General features: G+C 47.5%; 1 protein-coding gene across 1 annotated transcript in view; it reads left to right on the top strand.

Moving 5' to 3' along the window:
• ENPP2 (ectonucleotide pyrophosphatase/phosphodiesterase 2) overlaps nt 1-5,069 on the top strand; it is a 39,207-nt gene extending 34,138 nt beyond the window's left edge. The window contains exon 14 of the mRNA XM_015413017.1: nt 4,457-5,069. Within this exon, the coding sequence (XP_015268503.1) occupies nt 4,457-4,627 (171 nt within the window). The 3' untranslated portion in view covers nt 4,628-5,069. The remainder of the gene's footprint in view (nt 1-4,456) is intronic.
• Nucleotides 5,070-11,553: the final 6,484 nt, after the last annotated feature.

The raw sequence follows: 11,553 nt of genomic DNA, 5'->3' as shown, positions 1-11,553 counted from the left end.
CCCCCCCCCCCCCCCCGAGGTTGGCAACCTGACCAAAACCACACAATTCCAAGGCTGCTTTCCTGGCAAGTCTTTATTTGTGTTTAAACTTAAGTTCGGCTTTGTTACGTATATTTCTCTGCCATTTATAGGTTGTCTCTTGGATGTTGCCAGATAGGGACGAAAGCAACGGTCAGATACTTCATATACTGAAGACTGGCTTGGCAGTGGTGTAATGTATTTAATAAGCTGCCATTGAATGCATAATGTGTGATGAAAACATCTAATTGAAATGTCATGTTAAGCTTCGTCCTGGGCTAGGATCCAAATCCATCCAATCGCATTGATAGCCCAGGAAGAACCAACCAATCACTTGTCAGCAAGCTCCCTGAGCGGGAACGTCCATGATTGGTCCTTATGCATACAACCTTATTGGTTGGTAATTGTACAGTAGGCGTGGCTACATTAGCCGGGAGAGTTTAAAAGCAGGACAGCTGCAATGTAAAAGCTGTTCTGGCTATCAGATGTTGATCCGTGTTGGAGTTGTGTTCGAGTTGATGAATAAAGCTGAATATTTGCTTAATCACTCTCCGACTACTTTGTTAAGCGAGCGACTTAACAGGTGGGGAGGACATAGGGCTGCCAGTTCCCAGATGGCACCTGGAGATCTCCCACTATTAGAACTGATCTCCAGATGATCAAGATTAGTCTGTCCCCCCCCCCCGGAGAAAATGGCTGCTTTGGAGGGTGGACTCTAATGGCATGGAACCCTGCTGAGTTCCCTCCCCTCCCCAGACCCCTCCCTCCCTAGGCTCCGCCCCCAAAATCTCCAGGTATTTCCTAATCCAGAGCTGGCAACCCTAGTTAGGGCATGGGAAGGACGGCACCTATCCTATCACTCCATGGAACAAAATTTGAAGCCTCCCTCCCAAAAGAAGTGTCTCTTCTGTTGAAGGAAGACCCAGTTCAGTTGTAGGAAGGTTCCTGAGCTTTGAGGAACTTAGAGTCATAGAATCATAAAGTTGGAAGGGACCTACAGGGTCATCTAGTCCAACCCCCTGCACAATGCAGGAAATTCACAAATACCTCCCCCCCCACCCAGTGACTGCTGTTCCATGCCCAGAAGTTGACAAAAACCCTCCAGGATCTCCAGCCAAACTGGCCTGGAGAAAAAATTGCTTCCTGGCCCCAAAGTGGCGATCAGCATTTCCCTGGGCGTGTAAGAAAGGGCCACGAGAACTAAGCACTGAGGCAACCCTTCCTGCCCTCCCTCTCATGATCTGCCCCAGTTCACAGAATCAGCATTGATGTCAGATGGTCATGTAGCCTCTGTTTGAAAACCTCCACAGAAGGAGAGCTCACCACTTCCCGAGGAAGCCTGTTCCACTGAGGAACCACTCTGTCAGGAACATAAGAACATAAGAACATAAGAGATGCCAATGTTGGATCAGGCCAAAGGCCCATCCAGTCCAACACTCTGTGTCACACAGCGGCCAGAAATACCAGTGCCATCAGGAGGTCCACCAGTGGGGCCAGGACATTAGACGTTCTTCCTAATGGTTTTAATTTAATTTCAACTCGTTGGTTCTAGTCTGACCTTCTGGGGCAACAGAAAACAACTCTGTACCATCCTCTATCTGACAGCCCTTCAAGTACTTGAAGAGGGTTATCATATCACCTCTCAGTCATCTCCTCTCCTGGCTAAACATACCCAGCTCCTTCAACCTTTCCTCTTAAGACTTGGTCTCCAGACCCCTCACCATCTTCATTGCTCTCCTCTGGACGTGTTCCAGCTTGTCTATATCCTTCTTGAATTGTGCTGCCCAAAACTGAACACAATACTCTAGATGAGGTCTAACCAGAGCAGAGTAAAGTGATACCATCAGTTTACATGATCTGAACACTATACTTCTGTTGATACAGCCCAGAATCACATTTGCATTTTTAGCTACCGCATCACACTGCCGACTCATGTTCAGTGTATGTTCTACTAAGACCCGTAGATCCTTTTTGCACCTACTACTGCCAAGACAAGCCTTCCCCATCCTATAATTATGCATTTGGTTTTTCCTACCTAAATGCAGAACTTTACATTTGTCCCCATTGAAATTCATTTTATTTGTTTTAGCCCAGTATTCCAGCCTGTCAAGATCATCCTGTATCCTGACTCCATCTTCTACCGTATTTGCTACCCCTCCCACTTTAGTGTCATCTGCAAATTTAATAAGCATTCCCTCTATTCCTTCATCCTGCATAACACAGGGTGCCAGTCTGCTTCCATTTGTATGGAGAAAATCTCTTCTGAAGATGGCAGTATTTCATGCTTAATGAATAGCCACTTGCTTGCAATAGGTGTGATTTGCTAGCAGGCAACGTGGAAGCTTTAAATTATCTGGTTCTATTCCCCCCCCCCCCGGCTAATATAGCTACGGTTAGGCAGGCAGGCTAGTAAACATTTTTACGGTCTAGTAACTTTGTGGATTTATTTGCAAGGCTGCGCTAATTAAGGTTCTTACACTGTGCAAGTACAAATGTTACGAGCGTTTTCTAGATGGAGAAACTGCGCGGCTTATTTCCAGGAACTCCAGACACACACACGCTCTGTGACAGATTTTGGCCTGAGGTCTGAGGCTTAGCCACACCAAATAACACTATCATTCTTGACGGTAAATCCCCAACCATCCTACTAGTCTAGCAGTAACTGAAAGGGGAGCTTTTGGTCTCTGTGTCTATTTTCTTGCATTTAGAACGACTCTGCTTGTTAAGAGAGTTTCAGATGATACAGCTCCACCTGGTGGCCACGTAATAATCTCCCAGCACAGTTGCTGCATCCACCTGGGGAACCAGTTGTCTTTAGACTGGCCAGGAAACGAAGAGCCTGCCTTTACTACCCCCTTGATAGCACTCACAAGGTCGTGGTAAGGTTGGCTTCATTTCATTGCCATCCGGAGCGGCCATCTGGTGAGGTGCTGTCTGGTACTCCACTTTTAGGGAGAGTGAAATACGGTTTTCAGTTTAGTGGCGGGATGCTTTAAAAGCAGAGCAAAATGGTCTGTTGTCGTCCCCCCCGGGCCCAGCAGTAAACATCTTACGTTAATATTTCCATACGATGTTGATGTTGAAAACCTGGAACAAACGAGGAACAGTCAGTTTTCAGCTCATACATGCTGAAAAACTGAGCCTCTTGTAAGATATATTAAAAAGTCAGAGGGGAAAGGAGTTAACTTAAGCAAAGGTGGTGAGAATCTAAGTGTATGGCTTTTATTAGTCTTTGGGTTGTGTTTGATAACAGGCCTTTAGAAACAGAAGGGCATTGCTGAGAAACTGAACTTAAAACAAAAACCTGTACTGGCAAAGTCAGCAACGGATATACGGACCTGCCCTATCCAGTGCTCCCTCTAAGCTGTGGAGTCCTGTGAGCAAAAATTCTACTTTGTGAGCCACTGGCATTAAAGTTGTGAGCAATGCTCCCTCTAAGCTGTGGAGTCCTGTGAGCAAAAATTCTACTTTGTGAGCCACTGGCATTAAAGTGGCGAGTGAGTGACTTGGCTACTGCGGAAATTAATTTGCTCTGGAGCCCTCCTTCCTGAGCTAAGACAAAAATGTGTGAGCTGGAGGCTAAAAAAACTGTGAGCTAGCTCACACTAACTCAGCTTAGAGGGAACATTGGTTGTGAGCGAGCGATTTGGCTACTGCATAAATCAGTTTGCTCTGGAGCCATCCTTCCTGAGGCTTTTGATTGAGGTGGCGGGCGCCCCATCGTTGTGGCCGACCCCACCAGTGGCCTGGATAGGGTTGCCAAGTCTATCTTTGCTGGGAGCGAGGGGCTCCCGGCCGGCGTCTTGTGCGCACAATTCTCTTGCAATTAGGGTTGCCAAGTGGCACTTAGCTTGCCGGCGGGGGACTCCCGGTTGGATCCTGGCGTGTGCGCGCTGCACACACGTCACCAGGAAGTGACGTTATGACGCCTGGCACGCTGGGGGCGGGGCCATGACCATACAAGGGAAAACCATAGAGTTTTCCCTTGTATGGCCGTGGCCCCACCCCCGGCGGGCCCGCGTCACTTCCTGGTGATGCGCACGTTGGGGAGGAGTTCCCCCTGGGGCCCGATCTGGTGGCGCCGGGGAACGGGCCACTGGGGTGGGGTTGCCCCGCCCCCCGGGGGGACTTGGGATCCCTAGGCCTGGATCCTAACATCTTAAAATCTTCCACCACTGTTGATACAGTTCTATTAGAGCTAACATGGTACTTAGGAGTATGGTATTTTATATTGCTGTTTTAATCTGGTTTTAACTGTATTGTATTTGACACTGTTGCTACCCTCCCTGAGCCCGCCCATGGGGAGGGTGAGATATAAATCAAAATAAATAAATAAATATATTTTGCAACAGACCGGTTGAAATGTTTAATAAAAATGGGGAGGCCGGGGAAGGAGGTCACGTGTTCTGTCTCAATCAAGTTTGTGTTTCGATTTCAGAGTTCCGAGGAAGATTCGCGGTGGGTGGAGGACCTCTTGAAGATGCACACGGCTCGAGTACGCGACATTGAGCTGCTGACAGGCATGAACTTTTACCGGAAGACCAGCCGGAGCTACTCAGAAGTGCTTTCTTTAAAGACATATCTGCACACGTTCGAAAGCGAAATCTAACCTCCTTTCGTGAATTTGGCACATCCTCTCCTCAAGTGGTGTATATTTTTATATTGTATTTATTAATTTGAAACAGGACGTTAAAATTATTAGTGTGTTTTAATCTCTCGCACCAGATCTTAAAACGTTTAAAGTCTTGTGTCAGTCGTTTTCCGTTTTTGATTCCTTTAACGGAGGGTGTGTCTTCGGGTCCGTTTTAATAGGCAGAAATCTCTCTCCTGTTTTTTTTTGTAGTGCTGAGGCGCTTGAGTGTTTTTGATCGAAGCTTTCAGAAGCATTGATATCCACATTCCGAAAACATTAATTCCCGCCCCCCCAGCACTCCCTTGTCTGGTTTTTTAGTCCCGAACTGTGTATCAAACATGTAAAATGACAATTACTATTAATTATGTGATAGACATATTTAAGCTCCATAGAGAATAGAAATCTAAATACAATAAAACCACACATTCAGTTTTTTTCACTTTGTGTTTCTTTCTTGGACAGCATTTGGGTGTCAAAAACCTTCCCTTCCCCCCCCCCCGGCATTTCTAGCTTGTTCCTTATGGTCTGCAAACAGGGCAGCAGTACATAAGATGATCGGACTGTCTAGGCCAGCATCCTGTTCCCTTTTCCCTTAGAGAGCCAGTGTGGTGTGATGCCTAAGACTAGGATCTGAGAAATCCAGGTTTGAATCCCCACTCGTGCCATGGAAACTTGCTGGGTGACCTTGGGCCAGTCACAGGGTTGTTGTGAGGATAAAATGGAGGAGAACAGAACAATGTCAGCTGCTTGTGGTCAAGAAAGGGAGGGTATAAATAAATAAAATAAATGACTAAATCAATAATCGGACAAGCTTTCAGGAAGCCCACCCACAGGACTTCTGACTAGTACAATCATCCCCCCCACGCACACACCGGTGATCTCTGGGCTAAACATACCCAGTTCTTGCCGTCTTCTGTGTAGGGCTTGTTTTCCATTCCCATTACTATCTTTGCTATTCTCCTTTGAACCTGTTTCAAAATGTCTATATCCCTCTTGCCTTGATCTGGATAGCCCAGACTAGCCCAGTCCTGTCAGATCTCGGAAGCTAAGCAGGCCAGTAGCCAGGATTTTGTGGCTTGTGGGGCGAATTTGAGAGCCAGTTTGGTGCAGTGGTTAAGTGCGTGGACTCTAACCTGGGAGAACCGGGTTTGATTCCACTCCTCCACTTGCACCTGCTGATGTGACCTTGGGTCAGTCACAAGCTCTGGCACAGCTGTCCTTGAAAAAGAGCAGTTCCTGCCAGAGCTCTCTCAGCCCCACCCACCTCACAAGGTGTCTGTTGTGGGGAGGGGAAGGGAAAGGAGTTTGTAAGCCGCTCTGAGACTCCAAGTGAAGGGCGGGGTATAAATCCAATCTCTTCTTCTTCTTCTTCCCGGTGGGGCTGAACTTTGCAGTGCAGAAAGAAAAGCCATTTAGCCAATAAAGAGCTGTTACCAGGATTTATTCATTTATTTGCTTTCAATTTGTATCCCGCCTTACCGGTATGAACTGGCTCAAGGCGGCTTACGCAGTTAAAATACAATAAAACCAATAAATACACTAAAATTACAATAAGAACAATTACATAAAGTGCTGCTATAAACAGATGGCGGGAATTTCTGAACATGGTCCGATGGGGAAAGGCCATATCCGGCGTTGTTTCATAGGGCTTTGAGATGTTTGATGTACAAAGGCTGTCAGTGGCGGCTCCTAATCGAAGGCCTGGTGGAAGAGCTCCGTTTTACAGGCCCTGCGGAACTGTAAAAGATCCCGCAGGGCCCTGATGTCCTCCGGGAGCTCATTCCACCAGTGTGGAGCTGCCACTGAGAAAGCCCTTGCCCTCGTAATGGCCAATCTGGCATCTTTCGGGCCACGTAGGGTCAGGCAGTTTTGTGACCCTGACCTCAGCAACTGCCCTAACTATATACACCTAAGCCCCTCCCAGCCCCCATGCAATTGGTGAATGCAAATGGCCTCCAAGATCCAGATTGGCTGGTTGCCCTCTGGGGCCAATCCGCAGGCAGGTTCCAGGATCCTGCCTGCCTTTGCTCCGGGGCTTCAAGCTCCAGCTAGGTGGCCTGCCAGACAAGTCCAGGCAACGCCTCCTTATGCTGGCTACAAGCACCCGCAGCAGTTAAGCCTGAGTGGAAGATTGCACAAGTCCAGACATAACAGCAATCCTCACAAGTGGTGCTGCTGGCTCAGCCCTTTCCCTCCAGTCTTCTGCTGCCTCACTTCCTTTGGATCATCAGACCACTAGGGTTGCCAGTCTCCAGGTGGGTCTAGTAACAAATAAATATACTCTCCTAACACTGCAGCTCGGGTTGCTTCAGTCTCCAGGTGGGGCCTGGAGAGAGTGGGCAGGGAGATGATACTAGAACCCAGGTCATCCACTGATGCTGAAAGGTAGGAGAGACAGGGCAGACGACAGGAAGTACGTTCTCACACAGCATTTGTGGAACTCACGGCTGCTAGAGGTGGTCAGGGCCACCAACTGGGAAGGCTTTAAAAGGGGAATGGACAAATTCATGGAGGACTGGGCTATAAGAACATCAGAGAAGCCAACGTTGGATCAGGCCAATGGCTCATCCAGTCCAACACTCTGGCACACAGAGGCCAAAAATACCAGGTGCCATCAGGAGGTCCATTAGTGGGGCCAGGACATTAGAAGCCCTCCCACTGCCCCCCCCCAAGCACCAAGAATACAGAGCATCACTTGCCCCAGACAGAGTTCCTATCTAGACCTTGTGGCTAATAGCCACTGATGTATCTCTGCTCCATATGTCTATCAGTGGCTACTCAACATGATGGATGTCTACTCCCTCTGGTACCAGAGGTAGAATGCCGCTTTAAACCAGTTGCTGGGAAATGCAGGCGGGGTGATGCTGTTGCAGTCTTCCTGTTTGTGGGCTCCCTCGAGGTAGCTGCTTGGCCACTGTGTGGACAGATTCCAAAAGGGATCTTCCCTACCCGGTTGCAAGACTCCTTGTTTAATCAATCACAGCTCTTTTCTAACCAATGAACTCCTGGTTTACAAGTTTGGGTAAGAGCATTCACTCAAAATCTACATATTACAAAAGTTAAGAACAAAGATTTAAAACATATATCAGAGTGTGTAGCAAAGTAATTTTGTCACAGTTGCATAAACAACAAAAAAAGGGGTGACATTGATGTTCTAGGCATTATCACTGTATAAGGAAATTCTCTGGTTTTAGAACCAAGGGACAGTGATGTCACCAAGCTAAAATTAAGCCTTTTTCTTGGAAATTAACGAATGACTTCCCACTTCAGCCAGGACAAGTTGCTGTAAAGGTAAAGGTTCCCTTGCTCGAAAGCCAGTCGAATCCGACTCTAGGGTTGCGGTGCTCATCTCCGTTTCAAAGCCGAAGAGCCAGCACTGTCCGAAGACGTTTCCATGGTCATGTGACCGGCATGACTAAACACCAAGGCGCACGGAACGCTGTTACCTTCCCACTGAAGTGGTACCTATTTATCTACCTGCAATTTCTTGCTTTCGAACTGCTAGGTTGGCAGGAGCCGGAACTAGAGACGGGAGCTCACTGCGTCATGTGGCACCTGGGTAGTTCCAGCCAAAAAATATGTGGGTTAGGTAGCCGTTTTCTAAGATCTTTCTGGAAGTCAAAGCTGCCATCTGGCCAACGAATGGCAAAGGCAGATCTTCCCTCTGAACTATCTTCCCATGTTGTTAAAGGTAATTTTTTTTTATTCGCATACCTCTGCTTTATTATTTAGGCATTTCCTTCTTATTAACACCATTCCAGACGTTTAATCGTCATTGTTAAGTTCCGCAACTTCCTAAACCTGCAAGAACCATCTGCCGCGTCTCTTTTTATTGTCATCCTCTCGTAAGCGGTGTGCATCAACCCGTGGCTGAACTTTGTTGAACTTTAACGGGGTGATATCTCGGAGTCTGGTTTTCGGATGGAACTCCTGTCGTCCTGACTAGCTGGGCGATGCATCACTTTCTGAGGAAGTGGTACAGTCTGCCTGTAATCAAGGAAGTCTTGGGACATGACGTGGACTTCACAGTAGGGGCAACACACCCTAAGCGGGTCTGTATCTGATCAGGACATGAACGGGCGATTGTCTGAGCCACAGGGTTGCCAGCAATGCTCCCACTAAGCTGTGGAGTCTTGTGAGCAAAATTCTACTTTGTGAGCCCACTGGCATTAAAGTGAGCGAGCGATCTGGCTACTGCATTAATCAGTCTGCTCCAGAGCCCTCCTTCCTGAGCAAAGACAAAAATGGGTGAGCCGGAGGCTAAAAAACTGTGAGCTAGCTCACACTAACTCAGAGGGAACACTGGTTGCCAGCCTCCAGGTGGTCGCTGGAGATCTCCTACTCTAACAACTGATCTGCAGGAGAGGGAGCTCAGTTCACCTGGAAAAAGAATTGCCACTTTGGAAGGTTGGCTCTATGGCATTATATGTTGCTGAAGTCCCTTTCCTCCCCAAACTCTGGCCTCCTCAGGCTCCACCCCTGTATTCTCCAGGTATTTCCCAACCTGGAGCTGGCAACCCTACTGAGGAACCTTAACGTGTGCTGCCTTGATTAGTTCCACAGAGAAAAGCTGGGATCGAAATGAAAGAAATAAAGATATTGTTATAGATCTATGAACGGCAGGTCTGCAACTTTCATCCAGGATATGACCTCATAACCTGTCTAGCCCCAGTTTTGGCTCCTTCCACATGAATTTGTTAAACCATAAACATTTAAATATGGCCCCAAGTGTCCTTGAAAACAGATGTTATCATACAAACACAATAATCAGAAAGTCAGGAGCGGTTGCACTTGGTGGCACACCCAAGCTTACTCCCATGTAATGTGTAAAACGACTGAAAGAAGGCAAGCCAGAACAGAGTGTAATTAGAAGAGGAGGAGGAGATTGGATTTATACCCCGCCCTTCACTCGGAGTCTCAGAGTGGCTTACAATCTCCTTTCCCTCCCCCTCCCCACAACAGACACCCTGTGAGGTAGGTGGGGCTGAGAAAGCTCTTTCGAGAACGACTCACGAGAGAACAGCTCTGAGAGAACTGTGACTGACCCAAGGTCACACTAGCAGCTGCATGTGGAGGAGTGGGGAAACAAACCTGGGAAACTCCTGGAGATTTGGGGGGGGTGGCAGCTGAGGAGGGCAGAGAGCTCAGCGGAGTATAACGACAAAGACTCCCTCCTCCAAAGCAGCCATCTTCTCCAGGGGGACTGATCTCAGAAGTCTGGAGATCAGCTCCAGTTCCAGAAACCTCCAGGCCCCACCTGGAGGCCAGCAGGCCTGGGTATAATTTAGCGGCACAGTGAAGGATTGGCCTTTCTGAAGTCCCAGCTCCGTTATTAAACAAACTCGTTCAGTCTATCTCTTTTATAGGGTGAAGAGCAAATATTCTTAATTTCTGAGGACATTCAGCGGTCTGGCAAAATCTTTATAAAAAAGGATATGTCCCAGTGGGGCGGTGATTATAGGCCTGGTCTTCAAGTGCGCATTGATTCACACAAGCGGGGATTAAAAGCACAGAGCACTTCACAGAGAGGCGCCAGCCGCGAGTACGATACACTTTGGCTTTGGAAAGGAACCACAGTTTCCAGTTTTCAAAGTCGGTCTGTCTCGCCATGTTCTTGGCAAACCCTCCTGCCCGTTGCTCAGAGCTCCTAACCTGCACTAAAAATAAGGTCGATTGATTTTCCAGAAGCAGCTGAAAACAACCTTTGATCTTCAGAAATAGGTCCCAGGGCCTGCCACGGCACAGGATAGACATAAATTACCCATCTTTTGTTGCCTCTGGGGTCTGGGAAATTAATTGTACATTTCTGCAATTTGCCTTTGGCTGCCAGTGTTCTCGGCTTGTCTGACCGTCTATAGGTGGAGTACTGATGGACGGATTGATCATGCAAAGGGGAAAAACAAAAACAAAAGCAGGGAGGTAGGGGACCCTATCCCTGACCTGGCTAACCTGATCTTGTCAGAGCCTGGAAGCTGAGCAGAATCAGCCCTAGTTAGTATTTGGATGGGAGACCACCAAGGAAGTCTAGGGTTATGATGCACAGGCAGGCGATGGCAAACGACCTCTGCACACGTCTTGCCTTGAGAACCCCACCAAGGCTGCCATCAATCAGCTGTGACTTTACAGCAAAAAAAGAAAAGGGGCCAAGCGCAATTAGCCCTGTTTGACCGGAGTCTGAGAGCTTAGCATGTTCGGCTACAGTCAGTACTTGGATGGAAGGGAGACCACCCAGGAAGATTGGGGTTGCATGATGTGGAGAAAGTGGGTAGAGACGACTGTTCCGCCTTGCCCCCAGATGCTAGAACTTTGGGAGGGCATGCGAGAAAGCTGATGGGCAGTTATGTTCAGGATAGAGAAAAGTAAGTATTTCTTCACACATCATTCAGTTATGGCATTCACTGCCAAAGGATAGGGTGATGGCTTCTAGATTGAGCCTAATCTAAACAATACATTCACTATGCTCATGGTTACTGATGTGATGTGCAGTGTTAGTGCTTGCCATGACTGTTGATTGCTACAAACAATACTATGCACTGCATGGTGTAAAGGCTTTAAAAAAACCCTCTCCCCTAGAGATATATCTCCTTGCTCCCCCTTTCTTGGAATTCTAGAGATTTCGTATCCCATGAGTCATTGCTGACTTTCTATAGGAAGTTGTAGAAGCCATATCCAAAGCTAGTCCATTGACAGAGAACCATAGGCTGCTGGATAATTGTTGCTGAGGGTTTGGAATCAGAACACAGGCCAGTTTAGGAGTACCCTAATTAAGATAATAACAATGTACCTACCTATATAGTTTAAGTTTTAAAAATTTGGCTCTCAAAATAAATTTTAATCGTTGTACTGTTGATATTTGGCTCTCTTGACTAATGAGTTTGCCCAACACTGGGCTACCTCATTGG

This window comes from Gekko japonicus, unplaced genomic scaffold (assembly GCF_001447785.1).
Source record: "Gekko japonicus isolate JY-2015 unplaced genomic scaffold, Gekko_japonicus_V1.1 scaffold2464, whole genome shotgun sequence".
In the NCBI taxonomy this organism is placed as follows: Eukaryota; Metazoa; Chordata; class Lepidosauria; order Squamata; family Gekkonidae; genus Gekko; species Gekko japonicus.
Note: the sequence above shows the minus strand (reverse complement) of the source record. Positions and strands in the feature narration are given on the sequence as shown.